The 20,910-nt window shown below is 34.6% G+C and overlaps 3 protein-coding genes across 3 annotated transcripts; 2 read left to right on the top strand and 1 right to left on the bottom strand.

Annotated features, from left to right (window-relative positions):
* The first annotated feature begins 3,314 nt into the window (after positions 1-3,314).
* Positions 3,315-7,010, top strand: LOC143621226 (protein LAZ1-like). The gene is made up of 8 exons (XM_077092725.1): positions 3,315-3,476; positions 3,550-3,606; positions 4,087-4,195; positions 4,283-4,470; positions 4,554-4,642; positions 5,098-5,359; positions 6,013-6,264; positions 6,678-7,010. Exons 1-8 carry the CDS (start codon positions 3,315-3,317, stop codon positions 7,008-7,010), a joined length of 1,452 nt encoding a protein of 483 aa, XP_076948840.1.
* Positions 7,011-7,905: 895 nt separating this feature from the next.
* LOC143621443 (uncharacterized) lies at positions 7,906-9,346 on the top strand. Its single transcript, XM_077092868.1, has 2 exons — positions 7,906-8,060; positions 8,551-9,346. The coding sequence occupies exons 1-2, from the start codon at positions 7,908-7,910 to the stop codon at positions 9,133-9,135; spliced, it is 738 nt and encodes a 245-aa protein (XP_076948983.1). The 5' UTR covers positions 7,906-7,907; the 3' UTR covers positions 9,136-9,346.
* Positions 9,347-9,649: 303 nt separating this feature from the next.
* On the bottom strand, positions 9,650-11,563 carry LOC143621435 (uncharacterized). The gene is made up of 4 exons (XM_077092858.1): positions 11,421-11,563; positions 11,268-11,338; positions 10,041-10,124; positions 9,650-9,958 (listed from the first exon to the last, which is right to left on the bottom strand). Exons 1-4 carry the CDS (start codon positions 11,521-11,523, stop codon positions 9,935-9,937), a joined length of 282 nt encoding a protein of 93 aa, XP_076948973.1. The 5' UTR covers positions 11,524-11,563; the 3' UTR covers positions 9,650-9,934.
* Positions 11,564-20,910: the final 9,347 nt, after the last annotated feature.

Below are 20,910 nucleotides of genomic sequence, written 5' to 3'. Positions count from 1 at the left end.
ACTAGCTTGAGGATGGCACATGGCATGGATTGAACGGCTGGCATCTGAAGATGGAAGAAACGATGCTTAAAATATGATGTTTTAAGTTGGTTTTAACGAAAAGAATAAATGTTTTGTAATAAAAGGTTAAAGTTTTATATTTAGCGAAAGCTCTAATTAACTCTGGTTTGTAAGAACTGTGTTTATGAGTAAATCTGACGCTAAAGTAGAGCTACCGGGAATGGGGCCTTACAGGTATCAACTTTTAAATTTGTTATAACATTTCATTTGTTTGTGAAACTTTTTCATCATTAAACCCTAACATTGCATTCTCGGGTTTAATATATAAGGAAAAGAAATGATAAGATTGGATAGGGGCAGAAAAGAAAAGAAATTATATACTTAAAAGACATTCCTGAGTTAAAATAAAATAAAATAAAGTATTAATTACATTCTTGAGTTAGATCGGAAGGAAAAGATAGGGAAATAATTTGTAATTTTACAATTATGTCCTCATGGCAACATGAAAAAGAGAATTGAGATAGGGTAAATTAGTAATATTGTAATGAGTTTTAAAGTTTTCCTTCACAATCAGGCCATATTTGGTAGGAAAGTTTTGGAGGAAAAAATTCTTAACTTTTCTTTCTATACTCTTTCTTTTCTTGAAAAAAAAAACTCAATAATAAAAAATGAAAAATTCTCTTATCTTTTCTTTTCCAAACCCTTAAATAAAAAAACTCAAAAATTCAGTGTAAGTATATTATTAATTTTCTTACAAAAAATAAAATTAAAATCTAAAAATATAAATATTATAAACGAGACATGTAAAACAACCCCCTAAATGCGGGTGATAAAAGTTAGTTACCTAATAATATAAATGTTTTATCGATGCATATCTTACTATACTATTAAAGCAATACATCTTTTTCATATGTCATTTAATTATGTTATCCACATAGAATGCCAAGTATACAAATTCTATAAATAAGTTATTCACCAGATAAATAATTTAATTTTAAAAAAATTTTTTTGAACGACCAACTAAGTAACGCCGGGTACTCCGTACGCGGCCCCCATTGGCTAAAGGTAGCCCGAGCCGGCCACTAGTCCGGACAGATAGAGCCGGTCCACCTATTGTGGGACCCACCGGATAAAACCCCACCCCCACGCCCGCCAAATGGCACGACAGCGAGGAGCCGGTAAAATTGGTGATAGTGAGGTTTGAACCCTGGAAAATTGGTGATAGTGAGGTTTGAACCCCCTACCTCTCACTTGTAAAGTGAGTGCTCTACCATTGAGCCAATCCAATTTATATTAATTTTAAAAATTAACTCATAAGTTGAAAAAGGTTTCAAATTAAATAAATAGTTATACTCACCATTTATTGAGTAATAAAGACAATTAATTGTCTTCATTGTTATTTTTTAAAAGTTTGAGACTTTGTTATTCTATTTTAATTTTTTTGGATTCTAGGAGATTATTAAGGAACGTTTGGATTGGATGTATTGATGTTTGGATTGAAATAATGATTTAAATCACAAAGTTAGGATTTTATTGTTATATTAAACGTTTTAATAAAAATTATTATTGTTATATATATATCTCATTGTTATATTTGTAGCATTCTTTATGTTGTGTACTTATATGTTTTATAATTTTAATAAAAATTGTTTATATAACACACAACTTATATTATAACATATGACTTCAGTAGATGATAAATTTTTAATTAATATGTCTTTTTTTTTGTTTCATGGTATAAATTAGAAGTATGTGGTATAAGTTAGAAATATGTTTTAAATTGTTATTTTTATCTGTTTATCTATTTATGTTGTATTCTTATTAAAAACAACAATGTAATACCTTATATTTATAATATTAGATTATCTGATGTTTACAATTCATTAAAATGTATAATACACACACACATATATATATATATATATATATATATATATATATATATATATATATATATATATATATAGGATCAGGATAATGAGAGAACCTTTTTGAAATTGAGAACTATGAGAACCATTTTGAACCACAAAAAACCAAAAAATAAAAAAAATCATAAAATAAAAAAACACAAAAATCAAAAAAGTATAAAAACAAAAATTCTTATTTTATCATCCCGGTTTCATAAAAAAAAAAACTCGATTTAGCTAGATTAAATTATATACACATATGTATAATATATACATATATGTATATTTACATGTTTTTTTGTACACATGTGTATAATTTAAGATAAATGATACTGTACATATGTGTATATTACGTAGCTGAAGATTATATAAAATTATACATATGTGTATAATACGACGTTTTTTTTTTGTTTTTTTTTGTATTTTTTTATTTTTTTATTGAAACCGGAATGAAATATAAGAATTTTGGTTTTTTACTTTTTTAAAATTTTTATTATTTTTTGTTTTATGATTTTTTTAAATATTTTTTTAAAGGTGTTTTTAGTGGTCCAAAATGGTTCTCAAAGTTCTCAATTTGTAAAGGGTTCTTTTAGGATCCTTACCCTATATATATATATATATATATGAAGATTTTGATATTTATATATATATATATAAGATTGATTTCTTTTGAGAACCGGTTTGAGTTTTAAGAACTCGAAAGAACTCAACTTAACAACTTTTTTTTCGAATTTTTTTTACACATGTGTAATATGTAAGTGTAAGTAATGTACAAAAAATTAAAGTATTTTTTTACACGCCGAATCAACTTATTGCACATGTGTAACTAACATTTAAACTTGTGTAACTATCAAATATACTTATTCTCTCTCCTGATTAATTTTTTAATCAGATTTATTCTCAGCCACATCTTCCATACTCATTTAATTAAATGTATGGTTCATATTAAGTTCTCAAAGTTCTAACAACTCAAGAGGTTCTCAATTTATCCCTCCCCTATATATATATATATATATATATGAAGATTTTAATATTTACATCCGTGTGTAACACGGGATCTAACCTAGCATTTGCAAAAGCTTAACATCATTTTTTTAATGCATATGATTGATTTATTTTCTAAAAAAATAATATCAAAACTCAGAGGTAACACTTTTCATTTTTAAAGACCTATTTTGTTGATGGATCAAAATCTTGACGTGTTCCCTAATTTCACCAAATTCAGTGGTATAATCAAATCAAGCAATTCACGAAGATTTTAGGGTTAGGTTAATTTCGATTACTTCTGCATGCATGCACTAATCAAATCCATCGTTCACACAATCTTAATCTTCCATTCTCATGCATGGTGTATTTCATTCTTCTTTTTTGGATCGAAGATCATCTGGATTTCTTTGAAGCAATCCTATGAAGAAGATACGAGGAAAAGCAGTTGTTAGTTTGATCACAATCCTTAAATACTCCGCATTCCCATGGACTACCCTAGTGGCGGCTCTCTTTGTTTTTGTCAGTCTCACCCTCTCCATTTTCCTCTTGTTCCAGAACCTATCCGCTTACAAGAACCCCGAGGTCTCTCTCGCAAATTTATATCGAAATGTAGACGATGTGTTTTTGATAAGTTTTAGTGGTGTTTGGTTGACAGGAACAAAAGTTTTTGTTTGGTATTGTGCTCATGGTACCGAGTTATGCTGTTGAATCTGTAAGTGATACTCGTTTGTTTTGTAGTGTTTACAGCTACTGAATCTTGAGAAGAAAGTATACAACATAATGACATTTAAGTGCTATAATAACTTAATAAGATGGTGTTTCATTTGTTTATTATTTATTCATATGTCACACGCCGGCGACTAATGATGGATTTAGATGTTTAAGTTTAAGGTAACAACATAGGGAATTTTTTTCTCTTAGTAGTTAGTAGGTGATTTAGAAAGGAGAAGGGTACTTCTTGCTGTCTTTAGAATTTCTTGTGATTATAGATAGTTTGCTACCGCTGTAAGCTAACTTCATAGAGTTTGGTGAAAAATCTATGGAGTTCCTTGCCACAAATAGGGGTAGACCAATAGGGTATCGGTTTAATACCCTATTGGCCATAGGTTATGATTCAGCTTCCACTAGTAAACTGTATTAATACCTTTAAGGCCACCTACTAACGTATTATAGTTAGTACTTTTGTGTGCAGTTTGTGTCGCTGTTGAATCCATCGATTAGCCTTGAAATCGAGATACTAAGAGATTGCTATGAAGCTTTTGCAATGTATTGCTTTGGGAGATATCTTATTGCATGCTTGGGTATGTGACTCAAAACATGAATGCGCGCCTTTCATTAACTTGTACATATTATAAAAGATTATGAATAATTTTCTTTTCTTTCTCAAGGGGGCGAGAAGCGGGCTATTAATTTCATGGAGAGGGAAGGACGTGCAGGTCAGAGAAGCCCGTTACTAGACCAAAGTACCTCCGAAAAGGGAATCATCAGACATATTTTTCCAATGAACTTGTTTTTAAAACCATGGAAACTCAGGCAGCGGGTTTATCAAATCATGAAAGCTGGAATTATTCAATATGTAAGTTTTCTTTTTAATTTGTCATCATGAAAAAACTTATGACTTCATTATATATATGAAAAACTTGTGATTTTTTCTAACAGATGCTCATAAAGGCTATTGCTTCTGTTTTGGCTGTGATTCTTGAAGCATTTGATGTATATTGTGAAGGTGACTTCAAGTGGGGATGTGGGTAAGCTAGCAGTTTTAAGAAAGTCACATAAATAACCATTTGACCAAGATTATGAACACATAACCAGATGACTGTTACAAATGATTACATCCAATAATGTGCGCCATGTGTACTTGAAAACACTGAAAAATGATTTGATGGTGGATAAATATTCGTCAATGGTGCAATTTTATGCTAAAAGCGCTATTGGTGATCCACTAATGTCACATGTCATCTTGTTATTGGTCATCACCAGTGGCACAATTTTAGTTATTTCTATGCCAGTGGCGCAGTTTAGGTTTTTTTTGCGCCACTGGTGAGTGGTGATTAGAGCACAATTGCAGCTATTTGAGTAAAATAGTTTAATCAAATGGTCATTCTCGTGATTTTCATAACTTTTCAGGGTCTGTTTTCATGTTTCTGGTTAAACTTGATCGTTGACTAATGCCGTTTTTTTAAACTTGTTGGTTATGCAGGTACCCTTACATGGCTGTTGCTATAAACTTCAGTCAGACATGGGCTTTATATTGCTTAGTTCAGTTTTATGAAATCACAAAGCATGAACTGTCACATATAAATCCATTGTCCAAGTTTCTAACATTTAAATCAATTGTATTCCTGACATGGTGGCAAGGTGTAGCCATTGCCCTTCTTTTATCTTTTGGGTTGGTCAGAAGTCCAATAGCTCAACAGCTGCAGTTCAAATCTAGTATCCAGAATTTTATCATTTGTATTGAGGTAATTTTCTTCACTTAGATGTACTTTTAGTTCGGGGTGTTCATGTTCAGTTTGAAACTGTGAAACCATTTGTTTTAAACGGTCATCAGCTTAATTTCTCGGTTGTGTTATAAAAAATATAATATATTTGCTACCCAAGTTTGAAATTTTTGCACCAACTGACACTTTTAAAAGTTAAGGCTATTTTGTCAAACTCATTGGTTAAGATGACATTTTTGGTGATTTTCCCATAATAAATCCGTACCAAACGGTTTAGTTTACGATTTATACTAAAACTTTACAAAAAAAAAATAACAACCGGTCCGTAAAAGATTTTTGGCTATGTAACTTTTTGTATTTTACATGAGCTTGTAATTATTTGAAGTTGGGCTATACAAATGAATAAGATTTGCTTAACAATAAAATGCAAGGAGTCAGGTCTTACAACTTTTAATTATTATCGCTTCTATATTTGTAAAGGCCTGGTAAGCCCAAACAACAAACTAAACCGTTAATAACATTTTGGTTCTGGTCTGCGTTGGTCAAAATCTCGTTTGACGTAAACACCGTAAAAAACAGACCGTAACACCCCTACTTTAATTCACACGCTACAAAAAGTGTTGTTATGTTAAAAGTTCTGAAGTTTAACTCGTGTTTGTCTGAATCAAGAACAGATGGGGATTGCTTCTATGGTTCACTTATATGTGTTTCCATCCGAACCGTACAAACTAATGGGAGATCTTTATATGGGGGATTTTTCTGTTCTTGGTGATTACGCGTCTAGTGACTGTCCATTAGACCCTGATGAAGTTAGGGACAGTGAACGCCCCACAAAACTACGGCTACCGCGACCCAAAGAAGATGTTAAGATCAAAACCGCCATTCGAGAAAGTGTTCGTGATGTTTTTGTTGGTGGCGGTGGATATGTAAGTTTGTTTTTTCTTTTGTAAATAAAGATAAATATAACAAGAGACATGACACGAAAATAATCATATTTCCCATCAATTTAACCAACTCACCAACCGTTTATAACATGTTTAATGCATAAAAAAACAAATTACAACCTGCCAACCATATGGCTCGTTTAGGTTAGTGGGTTATGACAGGTCATGCTCAGGTTGATCTGTTTATTCCGTTTGATTAAAAATGTCAACCCGTTCATAAAATCTTTAATGGATTTACAACTTGATAAATGGGTTAAATGAGTCATGTACGGCTGATCTGTTTGATTAAACATGTTAACCCACTAACCCATTTACGATCCTCTTAACCCATTTCTTAGAACCCATATTATGCATTGACAACTTGATTACCTAATTTCGATTTCTTTTTTATACAGATTGTTAGTGATTTGAGGTTTACAGTGAACCAAGCCGTGGTACCTGTAGAGAAAGGTATCACAAAGTTTAACGAAAGGCTTCATAAAATATCTGAAAACATAAAGAAGTCAGATAAGGATCATGGAACAAAAGATGACAGTTGTATCAACAAGCAAAGAGTCATACGAGGAATCGATGATCCCCTACTAAACGGGAGTTTTAGCGACAGTGGTGACGCTAAAAAGAGAAGGCATCGCAGGAGTTACACAAGTGTAGGGGAGAATATTACTGACCAAAGCTTGAACTTTGGTCGGTATGAGGTTCGCGGGAGTAGGTGGGTTACCAAGGATTAGGAGCATTGGTTAACCAGAAAACGACTCGTTTTATATGATAAAAGAAACATGAATGTAGCAACCATTTGATTTTCATATAATCAAGTTTATTTTCTTGCTTTAGCAACCAAATGTTATGCTCCCTTAGCTAATGTGTGCATATGATGATAGTTTATGTTAAGAATCATAACTTTTAGTAATATGATATTAGGTTTCTTGAGCCTTTAAAACTCTACGTACCTACTTTTAAATATAATAACTTACACCAATAATTGTTATTGGTGTTGTTTTAAAATAAAATTACAAAAATAATATCATAGAGATTTTACCTATCTATTTGTACTTGTGTATCAATTTTTTCCCATTAAACTAATATGATAGATTCGTTTGAGTATGCATGGATCGGTTTGGAGCTAAAATCGAACCAAAATTTCAGTCTTACGGTTACATATTGGTTTGATTCAGTTATGGTTTCGTTTTTGGTTCTATGTTTGGGCTTAGAAAGTGTAATTGCCCATATTAATAAACTTGGGCCTTGAACCTTTGTCCTAAACTTATGTTTTCATAAAACAAAACCAAACCATTTTATGCAGCCTGGAGTCTGTTATTTTCATTTAACTTGCTTTTATGTTTGATTAATCGATTTTTGGTCACACCTCTCTCATGAAAATAATATTGTCATTCAAACTTGATTTCAATTGCATATTTCAAAAGAATAAGAGCAAAAACAAATAAACATAATGAATTAAGCACTTTAGTTGGAGCACAAGTCCCATGCACTTACCTACTCACTCCACACCCGTTTTAAACTTTTAACCTCGTGGAATCCTTTCCACTTTTTTAACAATCAAAAACCACACACACACACACACACAAAGAATGGGGATGAAAGGACACCCAGACAGCAATTGTGGATGGATGAAGAAGAAGAAAATGACGGTGGTGACAGTGCTGGTTTTGGTGGCGTTAATGGGAATGATGGCGATTCAAAGGGTAAAAGACAGGCGGTTGTTTAACGTTGTTATCAAAGACAAAGATCGCCAAATTCTGTCTCTTCGCCTCCTCTTGCAGGTAGTTGACTTCTTAATCTCACCAGTTAAGCTGATCCAACTATCTTAGCCAAGACAGGTTTAAGATCCAGTTCGGTTTTCGCAGTTTCTGGTTCCTGGTTCGGAACTCAAAACCAACCATTTAACTTTTATTGTTTTTATATATTTTTTCGTTTTTGAAATATGTATATATGCATAATATGGCTGTATGATAATCATGAACCATCTTTATTACAAGCTGAGTTTAGAAGAAAAAAAAAATTTGATATAGACCGTCGAACCAGCAAAACCTACACGTTAAACTGCCAAAACTGGACGGTTTGGTTTGTCATTCCAAAAATTAACGTTAGTGGTTTGAACGGAATTTTTTTGTTACAACCGTCCGAACAGGCCCCTGAACACCCCCATTTCCAAAAATTAACGGGATTTTCATCAAAACCGGGCCGTACACGCCTCCATCTTATCACGTTTAATATTTTTATACCAACACTGTTATCTACCATTGATGGCAGAAAGAAAGGCAATATGCAAAAGAAAACAAAAGGAAGATTCAAGACTTGACTGCAAAGCTATACTCCATTGGAGCCCAAAAGATTGAGCTCAATAACAAGATCATGGAGATGAGATCCACCAACGGTTCCATGAGAGACGAACAACGCGTTCTTGAGTTAGCAATTAACGAGAAGCAGAACCAGATCAAGCACAAAGAATCTCAAATCCAAGATTTTAAAAGCACTCTGCAAACCCCACCTAAAACCTGGTCTGTAAGTTTGGACGACCCATCAAACCGTGAAGTCAACTTGACCAGTAAGGTAAAAGTTCAAGCTGACCATCAAGATGATACAAAGATTGAACTTCACAATACCACTGATGGGTTAACTAAAAGGGACACGAGTTTGATTACCAAAACTGATGGTCAAACTCAAAATGAAAAAAGTCAACTGAAAGGAGACCCTGACGTGGGCCCCATGGAAGTTCATCATGAAGCTGATAAAATGGATGAAGATGATGCGGAAACCGAAACAGAAGCCGATTTGGAATCTTCTAGAAATGTTGCAGAAGCGGATCAAGATTACAAGGAAGAAACAGAGGAGTGATTGTATTCTTTAGATGGTGTGTTCCGAAACATAAGTAATTCCTAAATTCTGTTTTCTTGCTTTCAAATTCCGACAACTAGGATGTTCGTTCATTTAGATTTAATGGAAAATCGACCACGATCAATTAGACAAACAGGATTTATCTTGTTTGTCTGTCCGCTAAGAAAATGTGTGTGTCCGTGATAACTGGTAATAGCGTAAACAAACGGTTCATAAACGTAACGAACAGATATATTTGAACACAGATGAGCAAAACACCAGATAAAAGTAAATGTGAGCATCTATGTTAAGCCTAAAGATTTAATAAAACTAAACTAAACTGTAATTGGCCTAAATATTTTGAATAAATATATAAACGAACGTACACCAACGAAATAACGAGGTTAATTGAAGAAATGTAATCGAACATTCGCAAACATAAAAAATGAACGAACAATATTCGTGTTTGTTTGTTTAACTAACTGACCTAAAAAACTGTTTATGCTTGTTTATTTATTGAGTAAACAAACATGAATGAACTTCCCGTCCGATAGTTCACTAGACATTCGTTTTGGGTTTAAAGGCCTATTAGACCCTGTTCAGATAATCAAATCTACTAAATGCAATTCAAGATTCTTGAGCATAATATCAAGCAGAATACATAATATAAACTAAAAGATCATTTTTATTCAAATACGCGACTGACAAAACCGCGAAACACGCATTTAGTATCTAGAAAATAGATCAAATAACTTGAAAAAACCCAAACCTTACATTGACCCATAGAAATTATTAGTAAAAAGCTTGTGAATCCAATCTCTTAGTTCACTGCTTCAACCAATTTCTGTCATACAAACAAAAACAATCAAATTTCAGGGTAAAATTTGCACATTTCAGTAGTTAAATTCACAAGCACAAGTGTTTACCTCGTCATTCTTCTTGCCTCCTGAAAAAGCCTTGTATCCACCAAAGATTAACAATCCCCAACCAGATAAAGAAATGATGACAAACTAGAAAAAAAATCATATTATAAGATAACCATATGAAATGAAGTATATAATCTTGATTTAGCATATGAATGAGGTTAAAAAAAACAACCGAGAAGTAGAAGGGGTAAATATTATAAAGAATTTGAAGATAAAAGATTAGAGTTTAAATTAAATGATTAATTCACTGCTAGGAGATAATTATTAGAGTTATAGCTAAAGCGTAATGTTTATTATGTGTTTGATTATCATTAGAAATTAGAGTTGGAGTAGGAAATAGGGTTGTTCAAAAAGTTGGCAGTTTGCTTAAAGCTTGCTTGAAAATAGCTGGATTATGAACGGGCCGGCTCGGCTCGACTCTACTTCTAAACGAGCCGAGCTCATGCGAAGGTCAGCTCATCTCGTGGCTCGGACTCAGCTTGTTTAGATTAAACCCTAAATTTTAATACCTATATTTAATAACAGCATACCAGAAAAGAAAATAAAAAAATAATACATATATTATGTCACTCAATCTTTAGAACATTAATAAAGAACAAAAATTAAAATATATATATAACGTTATAAATTCCCTAGTTTACAAACTTATACAAAATGTATATTAAAATTAAACTTTTGTCTTTTATATATCAAAATTTGAAAAAAAAATAATAAAAAATTAAAAGAAGCTCAGCTCGAGCACCCCCCTTGCTCGGCTCCATTGGCGAAGCAATAGTGTAAATTTACCTGTATTTCGCCCAAAAATTTTTATACGCAGTGTAAATTTACCCGTTTTCAACTGAAAATTTGAGGGCGGCGCCCCCTCGTTTATAAATTTTTTTTAATACATTTTGAGGAGCAAGACCATTATAAATGACATGGTTTCGTTGTTAAAAATATCGAAAGAGTTGTGGTTAGTCACCACAAAAACTATCAGTGAAATTATCAGTAGTATTGTCTGTGTTGCTCAATCCAAATAAATAAATAAATAAAACTAAGAAGCTTGGCTCGAGCTCAAGCTTGATTTTTAAGCTCGATAAAGTAAAAGAGCCGAGCTCGAGCACCCTCTGTCTCGGCTCGATTACATCCCTAAAGAAACGAGTTTAGGTTTGTATTAATTATATTATCAGTGTTATTCTATCCAATTATTTATTTCAAAACCCTAAAAAACCAAATTAGAGGACTGACGTGTTCTTCCTTCCACTTGGAGGGACTCATGGGATCCTTCCAGAAATCAACCTTTGCAGCTCCATGATGATCTGCAATAAACATATACACAATCAATTACAATCAAATAATAATAATAATAATAAATCAGAAATTAAAGTGATGAATTTGTACCGGCGGCGCCGGCGAGACCACGGCGCTGGATAAAGGAAGCCGATCTAGAAGATGAGACACGGAGTAAAGTTGCAGCTTGACGAGCCGCCAAAGTTGAAGCCATTTTGCTTGTAGCTCTGAGCCGGTGTTTTGTTTCCGATCGAATACAGAGAAGATGTTGATGGCGTCGTTTTATTGCAAGGTGTTGGGCAGTCACTTTTATCCCCAAATCCGAAACTCATCTCAAGAAAACCAGTACCCGACCCAAGAAACTCTAACATGAGACAAGGCTAACCCAAACCGAAATAATTCAGGTTGATTTTGGGGTCCGAATTCTCCGTTTCGAGTCAACTCGAAAAACCCGAATAAACTTTTAGTTTTAAAATCATATATATTTTTAGGTATTATAGATTAAGCTTTAGCCACAGACTTTATTATAATTTAGTTCAAATCGACTGTTCTTATTTCACCTATCATGAATCGATTGTTTATTGTTTGTTAATGTTTCAATTTGTGACTAAAAACAACTATAATTCAACACCCTAATCATGACATATTGTAGATGATTATGCCAGTCTTGTTTATTATGGTAAACTTTGTTACATTTTACTTATTTTAGAATGCTTTATCGGTTTATTTCTGTTTTTTATTGTTTATTTACATTACAAGTAAAGAAGAATAAGTTACATTTAAATTCTGCAATGTAATTGTTTTTCCTAGGATACATGAAACCCAATTAACCTAACCCGAGAAAACCCAAACCCGGAGAAACCGTGAAAGTTTGGGTTGGGTTTGGGTTTGGGTTTGGGTCTGGATTTAAAAATTTGAAATCCGAAGAGCGCGACCCGTATAACACCCCTAGTTATCGTAATATTGAAATACCTCAAATAATTGTCATAAACAAAATTTGACAAATAATATATATATATGTATATATATATATATATAGGTTTTAGTTCATGATAGAAATAATTTTATTGCAAGAAGTGTGAGAAGTTATTCCAACCAATTAGATTTTTTCTTATTTAATTAAATGAAGGGGTATAAGAGTAAAGGTATCGTCTTTTGTATTTGGTAAGTATTTATGATTTAGAAGGTTCAGTTTTACTAATGTATTAATGTATGTATTTATTAATTATATATATCAAACATCAATATTTTCGTGGTTTCATGCGTATAATTTTCATATTAGATTGTTTTTTTGTCTTATTGCCACTTTCAAATAAGGATTGAATCAAAGATGTTAATGTTTATCTCAATTAAATTATTTTATTTTTTTCAATTATTTAAATTTTCTTATCTACGAAATTTATAACTCGAAATGGTTAAAACTATACCAATTAATATAATCACGTTCATATCAAAATCAACTCTTCTCATTTCAAAACAGTTAACTCATTAAAATTTTATATATTTCATGGGGTACACAATTACAAAATTGGCAAAATATAATAACTATAAATGATCGACATAAATACATTTACCTACATTTAGCAGACTACAACCTACACACGAAATCATTCATACACAACCATCAAATAAATATCACTACACAACAAATATATACCTACACAATTTACTTGTATTTGGAGAACTAAATTAACAAATACCTACACAAACTTTTAGCAACCTACACAACCAATATTTATCTAAAGAACTATATTAAGATAAACCTACACAAATTTTTAGCATCCGACATAATTAAATTTTTCTCTACATAGTTTGGTTGCTAAATCCAAATGTAATTATTATGTTTTTACTATTTTTTTGTAATTTTGTAATAACTATGTAGAATTTTAAAATATGTATATAGCTAGTGGATGTGTAGGAAAAATCGTTTCTTTGTATGCTTGTAAACTATAATAGTGTGGTGGTTGCTTACGAGTGTTAAGTATATGTGTGAATTTTATAGTTTTTATGTATTAAACATTTTTGTTTATGTAGGTTAATAAATTCAGTTACAATATATACATTTTATTGCGTCGAAAATTCCTTTGATATTTTTGTTAACAATTAAAACAAATGTCTTAAATCCTACATAGATGTTTATGAGTTTACCCATACACATATTTACCAAATAAGTGTAAGAATTTATCAAATTTGTGTAGGATAATATATATATAAACCCCCCCCCCCTCACCCCATGTTATGTGTGTAGGATTATATCAAATTACCTAGACATATTCAAACAAACAAAATTTATGAATATGAAATAATAAAACGTAAGACTTAAAAAAATGAAAACACAATTGTTTTTCTACAAACAAAATATAAAAATATTCTTTTAATTGAGATCGAATATAAGTCAAATAAAGAGTTAATTTAGAATTGTTTCCAAAATGAATTCTTTTAATAAAATACCCTTTAAGCATTAAAATCAATTAAATTGGAGAGTTAAAATTTATAACATTGCCATTTTAATTATTGACCATAGATCAAATATAATCAATGATCCAGATTCATTTCTCGCACTTCTTGCAATAAAACCATTTCTCTCATAAACCATCTCCTATATATATATATAAAGTTATATCGGGTACACTATGTATATAATCGGGTTAATGGGTCAATGTTATCAGGTAATCGGATATATTACAAATCCCAAACTCTAATGGGTCAGGTATTACCCATACCATTTATGTCGAGTTCGGGTTTCGTTACAATCCCTACATGTAAGTTTGTTCTTTTATTTTTACAATTTCGCTCTAGACTTCCTATTTGTGTCATATATAAAAGAACTCGTGGTCTAGCGGTATCAATGTGTGTTAAATGTGATTGATGCCCCCCATAAAAAGAATATAAATATAGATTTAAGATTATAACTAAAGAGTGTGTTAACTAGTCGTTAAAAAAATTCTAGTTTTATATATATATAGCGGAAAATGCAAATAAAGGTAACATCTCTTTTAGAATATCACGAAAAAAAATCAAATCGATATCACGGGTCAAGTATTTTCTTAGGGTTAAGGGTGAGAAGGGGAGAAGGGGCGTGCGATAGTCGGCATGGGATGCTTGTTTGTTTGTTTATTTTATTTATTTATTTATTTATTAGCATATAAAGTTCTAAACCAATGATTTATCTTCACCCGCCTCATCGTTACATTTCATACTATAACAAGTATTTTTGGGTGCTTAAAACCATCCATTATACACGTGGGCGGTTAGTGGATGCGGTGTCCTTGAACCAACCCTTTTCTACGTAGACGTTATTACATTTCACACAACCCTCTTCATGGTCTGGCTAACCCCTCATTGTCGTGTCCGTTATGGTCATAGAACACTAGCCTGGTTCTACAAGAACTCTAGGATTTGCGCGCCCCACGAACCCATTTGAAGCGACCTCACTTCTCTCTCACATAAGTGATTTTTTTTCACAAATCATTAAAAGCGTTATGCTTAACCTCCTTTGACATCACTGATTTATTATCAAAATGGACTAGGAAGTATACAACTTCCTTTATATTGTCACACCCCCAATCTAGGCCTAGGAGTGTAAGCAATAGTTGGTACCATATTTGTAAATATATCAGAGTTACGGGTTTAAGCGGAAAACTTTATAAAAACAAAGGATCGATAATATAAATATTTACATTACAAAATACGAGACGAAAATCTCGATTTGTTTTACTTGTTTATAAGATTACAAAAACCACCATGTTTTAATATTTACATAAAAGTTATCCAAGCCATCGGATACTCGAGCTTCTTCGTCCTTCAAGCTCTAATCCAGATTACCTGCAAAATGTAAATAAAATACGTCAGCAACGAATGCTGGTGAATGTACTGACGCTTAAAATATTTTCTTTACTTAATTACTCCTCGAGATCACGTAAGTATCGGCCCATCTTGGCTTAGGAATAATCAAGATAAACAATCATCATAAACTCGAGTCTCTGAACTAGGTCACCTCAGCGAAACACCGTAGCGTTTATGACATAACTTAGGTACTACAAATATACACATGGCCATTCCCCACTCGGACGTAACTTAGGTCCGGCCCATCGTGGCTGGAGGTCGTGACCAAGCGTGGTGCGATGTGCCCACCGCGTTCCACATATGTAAGGATCCAGACAAACGTATACCATAGCCTGAGGGCTGGCTTATACTCTTATTTATAATGTTTTTAGTGACACGTAGCCTCATGTAAAGTTTTACACATAACACATTTGTTTGTTTGAAATCAAGTTTATAAAAAGGGCCGTATTCACCTTTTCAATGGGATCGGCTTCCAACACCGTCCGTTAATCTTCCTTCGCTATCTCGCACCTATAGTATGAGTATAACATTCATTAGTCGGATACATGATCCGAATTAAGACCTTTAGTCTTATTTATCTCGATGAACCTTTAGTTCATTATTTTAGTTTACTTTAAAACCTTTAGTTAAAAAGTAATCTTTATAAACATTTAGTTTATTTATAAAACCCAACGTTTCATCTTCTTTAAGAAACATATTCTTTTCTTTTATTATTTAAGTATACTCATAATACTTAAATAATATATTTCATAACAAAGAATAACCTTATATATATATATATTTATATATATATATATATTTTATCTTTTCTTTTCTTTATTTTCTTTGTTATATCTTTCTTTGATTATCGAGAATAACTTCGACTTAGGGTATTAAGCCCTTTCAATATTTTATTATTATTTTGGTTGGCATTATGCCTACTTTTGTCGGCTTGATAAACCCTAGTCACTTGGGCAGCACTTCGTCGCCGCTCAATCAATACTCTTTCCTTGCAAAATCTTTTCTCCCTACTTGGCACGCTTTTCGAGAAACCAACACTCTTGGCACGCACTTCGAGGAAATCACCGGGTCGTCGGGGCAGCACTTCCTTCTTGTTCAGGATGTCGGGAGTGGCACAGAAATCGAGGTAACGGGAACGAAAAACGAGGTTTCGGGGTACGTTTATCGAGAGGGATCGTTGGCACGTAACTCGAGGTAGTGAGAGAGTCTAGAGAGAGAGTAGTATGTGTGATTTTGAGGTGTGAGAGGATCAATGACGTGACCTCCCTATTTATAGTGATTTTTGGACCCCATCGCGTATCGCGATGGGTCACTTGGCAGGCCTATCGCGTAGCGCGTTATAGGCCTGCTGTGTCAGACCATAGACCTGCCACGTGTTGACACGTGACAGGCGCCGCCATACGTGTCAACACGTGGTGACATGTGGCAGCAGGCGCTGCCACCGTGTGCCACGTGTCACACTGTGTCAGACACTCCATCGCGATACGAGATGGAGTTCTTTGTTGACCCTATCGCGTAGCGCGATGGGTCAAGAAAACAGAAATTTCAGTTTAGTCCATGGAGTTTGGAAATTGGCAGAATTGGTCCATTGACTTTTGAAAATTGACATTTTTGGCCCGAATTTTACGTGATGTTACATCCTCCCCACCTTGAAATAAATCTCGTCCTCGAGATTGCTTACGAGAATAAGTGAGGGTATTTCTTTCTTATTTCGGACTCGAGTTCCCAAGTATACTCGGGTCCTCGTCGGGAATCCCATTTTACTTTCACGATCTTCAATGTTCGTCTTTTAAGTTTCTTGATTTTCGAATCTTCAATTTGAATTGGTCTTTCAATGAATTTTAAATTCTCGTTAATTTCTACATCTTTTAGTGGCATCGAAAGAGATTCGTCGGCTAAACACTTACGTAGATTCGAAACATGGAATACATCGTTTAACCCTTGCATTTCCTCAGGTAGTCGTAATCGGTATGCGACGGTACCAATTCGTTCGAGTACCTTGAAGGGTCTAACGAATCGAGGACTTAGTTTGCCTTTCTTGCCGAATCGGACTACGCCTTTCCATGGCGAGACTTTAAAAAGAACTTTGTCACCGACATTAAACTCTAACGGCTTACGACGGACATCGACGTAACTCTTTTGGTGATCACGTGCCGTCTTAAGTCGTTCACGAATTTGAAGAACCTTGTCGGTAGTTTCTTGGACTATTTCGGGTCCAGATAATTGATTATCTCCGGTTTCAGACCAGCACACGGGTGTCCTACATTTTCGACCATATAACGCCTCGAACGGTGCGGTTTGAATGCTCGTGTGATAACTATTATTATATGAGAACTCCATTAGGGGTAAGTGGTCGTCCCAACTTCCACCTAAGTCTATCACACATGCGCGGAGCATATCTTCCAACGTTTGAATAGTCCTTTCGCTTTGCCCATCGGTTTGTGCTAAGGTTTAGCTTAGTGCCGAGTGCTTGTTGGAAGCTTTTCCAAAAGTGAGATGTAAAAGGACTGTCTCGATCGGAGATTATAGATAGCGGTACTCCATGCAAAGCAACAATGTTGTTCCCATATATATGCGCTAATCTATCCATTGAGTACGACTCATTTATAGGTACGAAATGTGCGGACTTAGTTAGACGATCCACAATCACCCATATAGCATTATGTTGTCGAGTCGTTTTTGGGAGTTTGGTAATGAAATCCATGGTAATCAACTCCCACTTCCACACGGGAAGTTCGGGTTGTTGTAGCAGTCCCGAAGGCTTTTGGTGTTCAGCCTTTACTTTTAAACAAGTGAGACATTTCGCAACATGCGAAGCAACATCCTTCTTCATTCCGTTCCACCAATAATTTGCTTTAATATTTTGGTACATTTTGTCGCTTCCGGGATGCATTGTATATTTGTACTTATGGGCTTCGTTTAAGATCTTCTCACGCAATCCTCCAACGATTGGTACCCAAATCCTATTGCCAAGTCTAAGGATACCATCGTCACCTTTGACTAGCGAGTCAATGGTGCCGTTTCGTTTTTCGTCAGAAATTTGATTTTCGTTAATCGCTTGAGTTTGCGCGGATTTGATTTGGTCGATAAGATCAATTTGAAGTTCTAGCCTTAACGCTCGGACTCTTTTTTGCTTTTCGTGCTCTTTACGACTTATGGCGTCGGCCACCACGTTGGCTTTACCTTCATGATAGACAATTTCGCAGTCATAATCGTTTAGAGTTTCCATCCAGCGTCGTTGGCGCATATTAAGTTCTTTTTGTTCGAATATGTGTTTTAAACTCTTGTGATCGGTGTACACGACAAATCTTACTCCATAGAGATAGTGCCTCCATATCTTAAGTGCAAAGATTATGGCGCCTAACTCTAGATCATGAGTTGTGTAGTTCTTTTCGTGCACTTTAAGTTGTCGAGAGGCGTAAGCTATAACTTTCTTGCGTTGCATCAACACACATCCCAAGCCGGAATGTGATGTATCACAAAAGACAACGAAGTCTTCGATACCTTCAGGCAAAGCCAATATAGGAGCTAGGGTAAGCTTTTGTTTAAGTATATCAAACGCCTCTTGTTGCTTTGTTCCCCATTCATATTTAATGATTTTACGAGATAGAGAGGTTAAGGGAACAACGATTCAAGAAAAATTTTCGATGAACCTTCGATAATAACCGGCCAATCCCAAGAAACTTCGGATCTCGGTTGGCAACTTTGGAACCTCCCACTTTGAAATGGCTTCAATTTTAGCGGGATCTACTTGAATTCCGTTAATGTTTATTATGTGATCAAGAAATTGCACTTCGTGCAACCAGAACTCGCACTTTGAGAACTTGGCGTACAACTTCTCGGTCCTAAGGATTTCAAGTAAGGTTCGAAGGTGAACTTCATGATCATCCTTTGATTTAGAGTAAATAAGTATGTCGTCGATGAAGACGATAACAAATTTATCCAAGTAAGGTTTGCAGATACGGTTCATCATATCTATAAACGCGGATGGCACATTAGTGAGTCCGAATGGCATAACGGTGAACTCATAATGGCCATACCTTGTTCGGAAGGCGGTTTTAGGAATGTCTTCGGATTAACCCTAAGTTGGTGATAGCCGGAACGAAGATCGATCTTGGAAAAGTAGCTAGCACCTTGCAATTGGTCGAATAGGTCATCGATACGCGGAAGTGGATAGTACGTTTATCGGGGGCTTGGAGTTCAACAGTCTTGGTATTGCAAAGGACACGTGCATGGTTTTCGGATAACCAATCCATACCCAATACAACATCAAAACCAGAGTCATGGGTAACAATTGAATAGGCAAAACATAACCGGCTAACAAGATTTTTCCGTTTTCTAAAGCTTCGGAGATTTTAACAATGTTGCCATTAGCGGTTTCGATGTTTAGAGTTTTATTAAGTTTGATTAAAGGTTCGTTTAATAGACTACAAAATTTATAATCTATAAAACTTAAATTGGCTCCTGAATCAAACAAGACTCTAGCATGTGCGTTGTTAATAAGAAACGTACCGGTTATGGTTTCCGGCGTATCAGCCGCCTTCTTGGTGTCCAAGATAAAGACTTGCATTGCCTTTCTTGGGCTCGTTCTTTAGATCGCTACCACCCGCACCACCAGTCGCGGGTTTATTTTTAGGACACTCGAGGCTAAGATGTCCCATCTCCTTACAGTTATAGCAGGTCATTTTCTTTTTCCAACAATCGGCTGTGGTATGGCCGGGTCTATTACACGATTCACATACTCGGGAAGCAAAGTTGCATCTACCTCGATGATACTTCTTGCAAATTTTACATTGAGGAACGCCGAAATTGGAGCTAGACCTTCGTTGGTCAACTCCTTTACCTTTGAAGCGGGTATCTCCACCTTTTCTCGAGTCATGTGTTGGTACAACCTTCTTATCTTCCTCCTTATTGCGGATCATTCCGCCCATCAGATATCCAGCCAACTCCATCGCGGAGTTGGCGGTTTGTGGCAAGTGCGATCTTACCATGTCACGAATTTCTCGTGGCAATCCCCAAATGTAACGAGTGACTTTACCTGATTCGGGGGTTACCAGTTGAGGTACCAAGCGACAATACTCGTGAAGTTTTGTTTTATACTCACGAAGGTTTGTTCCGATAACCTTGTGAGTCAAGAACTTTGTTTGAATTTGATCTGTCTCGTGCATCGGACAGAACTTTGACATCACTAATTCCTTAAACTCATTCCATGTCAGTTTATACATTATTTCCCTTCCTCTACTCATCACTAGCGTGTTCCACCACTCAAGTACTTCACCTTTGAACATCAGGCGGAGTATTGTATTTTCTCTTCTTCCGAACATTTGCTTGTAATTACAATTGTTTCCATCTCTTCGAGCCATCTTATGGTCCCAATGGCTCCTTTGTCACCATAAAATTCCTTCGGCCCGTAATATTTAAAGTCTTTGAATGAGCATCCCCCGACTTTTAGTTTCTTGAATTCTTGTCTTACGCCTCCATCGGCATTTGATTCGTGCATGCTTTCGTCCATGCGGGAAGGTCTTGATCGAGGTTTCGAAACAGACTTTCAAGAAGGATTTTCAGAATGACAATGTTTTGTTTGGGATTTATTTTCAGATGCTTCTCTAACAGCCTTATCGATCATTTGTTGTATTTGATTCATGTATTTTTTGGGAATCGGATCCTCTCGTTCTTTCTCGGGACCTTTCCCTTTAGCTTCTCGTTTCTCGGCTTCCTTTCGGGAAACCTCACGGTTATCGCTTTGTCTAGATAT

This window comes from Bidens hawaiensis, unplaced genomic scaffold (genome assembly GCF_021521415.1).
Source record: "Bidens hawaiensis isolate Kalapana, Puna unplaced genomic scaffold, B.hawaiensis_p1.1 tig00000326_1, whole genome shotgun sequence".
Taxonomy (NCBI): domain Eukaryota; kingdom Viridiplantae; phylum Streptophyta; class Magnoliopsida; order Asterales; family Asteraceae; genus Bidens; species Bidens hawaiensis.
The sequence above is the reverse complement of the archived record's forward strand: the minus strand, read 5'-3'. Positions and strand labels throughout refer to the sequence as shown.

Excerpts from the sequence above, each read along its gene's own strand:
- LOC143621226 (XM_077092725.1), top strand. The coding sequence starts at position 3,315 with ATGAAGAAGATACGAGGAAAAGCAGTTGTTAGTTTGATCACAATCCTT. Across the intron at positions 3,477-3,549 it reads CCGCTTACAAGAACCCCGAG|GAACAAAAGTTTTTGTTTGG; the intron begins GTCTCTCTCGCA and ends TTTGGTTGACAG. Across the intron at positions 5,360-6,012 it reads ATTTTATCATTTGTATTGAG|ATGGGGATTGCTTCTATGGT; the intron begins GTAATTTTCTTC and ends AATCAAGAACAG.
- LOC143621443 (XM_077092868.1), top strand. The coding sequence starts at position 7,908 with ATGAAGAAGAAGAAAATGACGGTGGTGACAGTGCTGGTTTTGGTGGCG. Across the intron at positions 8,061-8,550 it reads CTCTTCGCCTCCTCTTGCAG|AAAGAAAGGCAATATGCAAA; the intron begins GTAGTTGACTTC and ends CATTGATGGCAG.
- LOC143621435 (XM_077092858.1), bottom strand. The coding sequence starts at position 11,523 with ATGGCTTCAACTTTGGCGGCTCGTCAAGCTGCAACTTTACTCCGTGTC. Across the intron at positions 11,339-11,420 it reads TGGTCTCGCCGGCGCCGCCG|ATCATCATGGAGCTGCAAAG; the intron begins GTACAAATTCAT and ends TGTTTATTGCAG. Across the intron at positions 9,959-10,040 it reads GAGGCAAGAAGAATGACGAG|AAATTGGTTGAAGCAGTGAA; the intron begins GTAAACACTTGT and ends TTTGTATGACAG.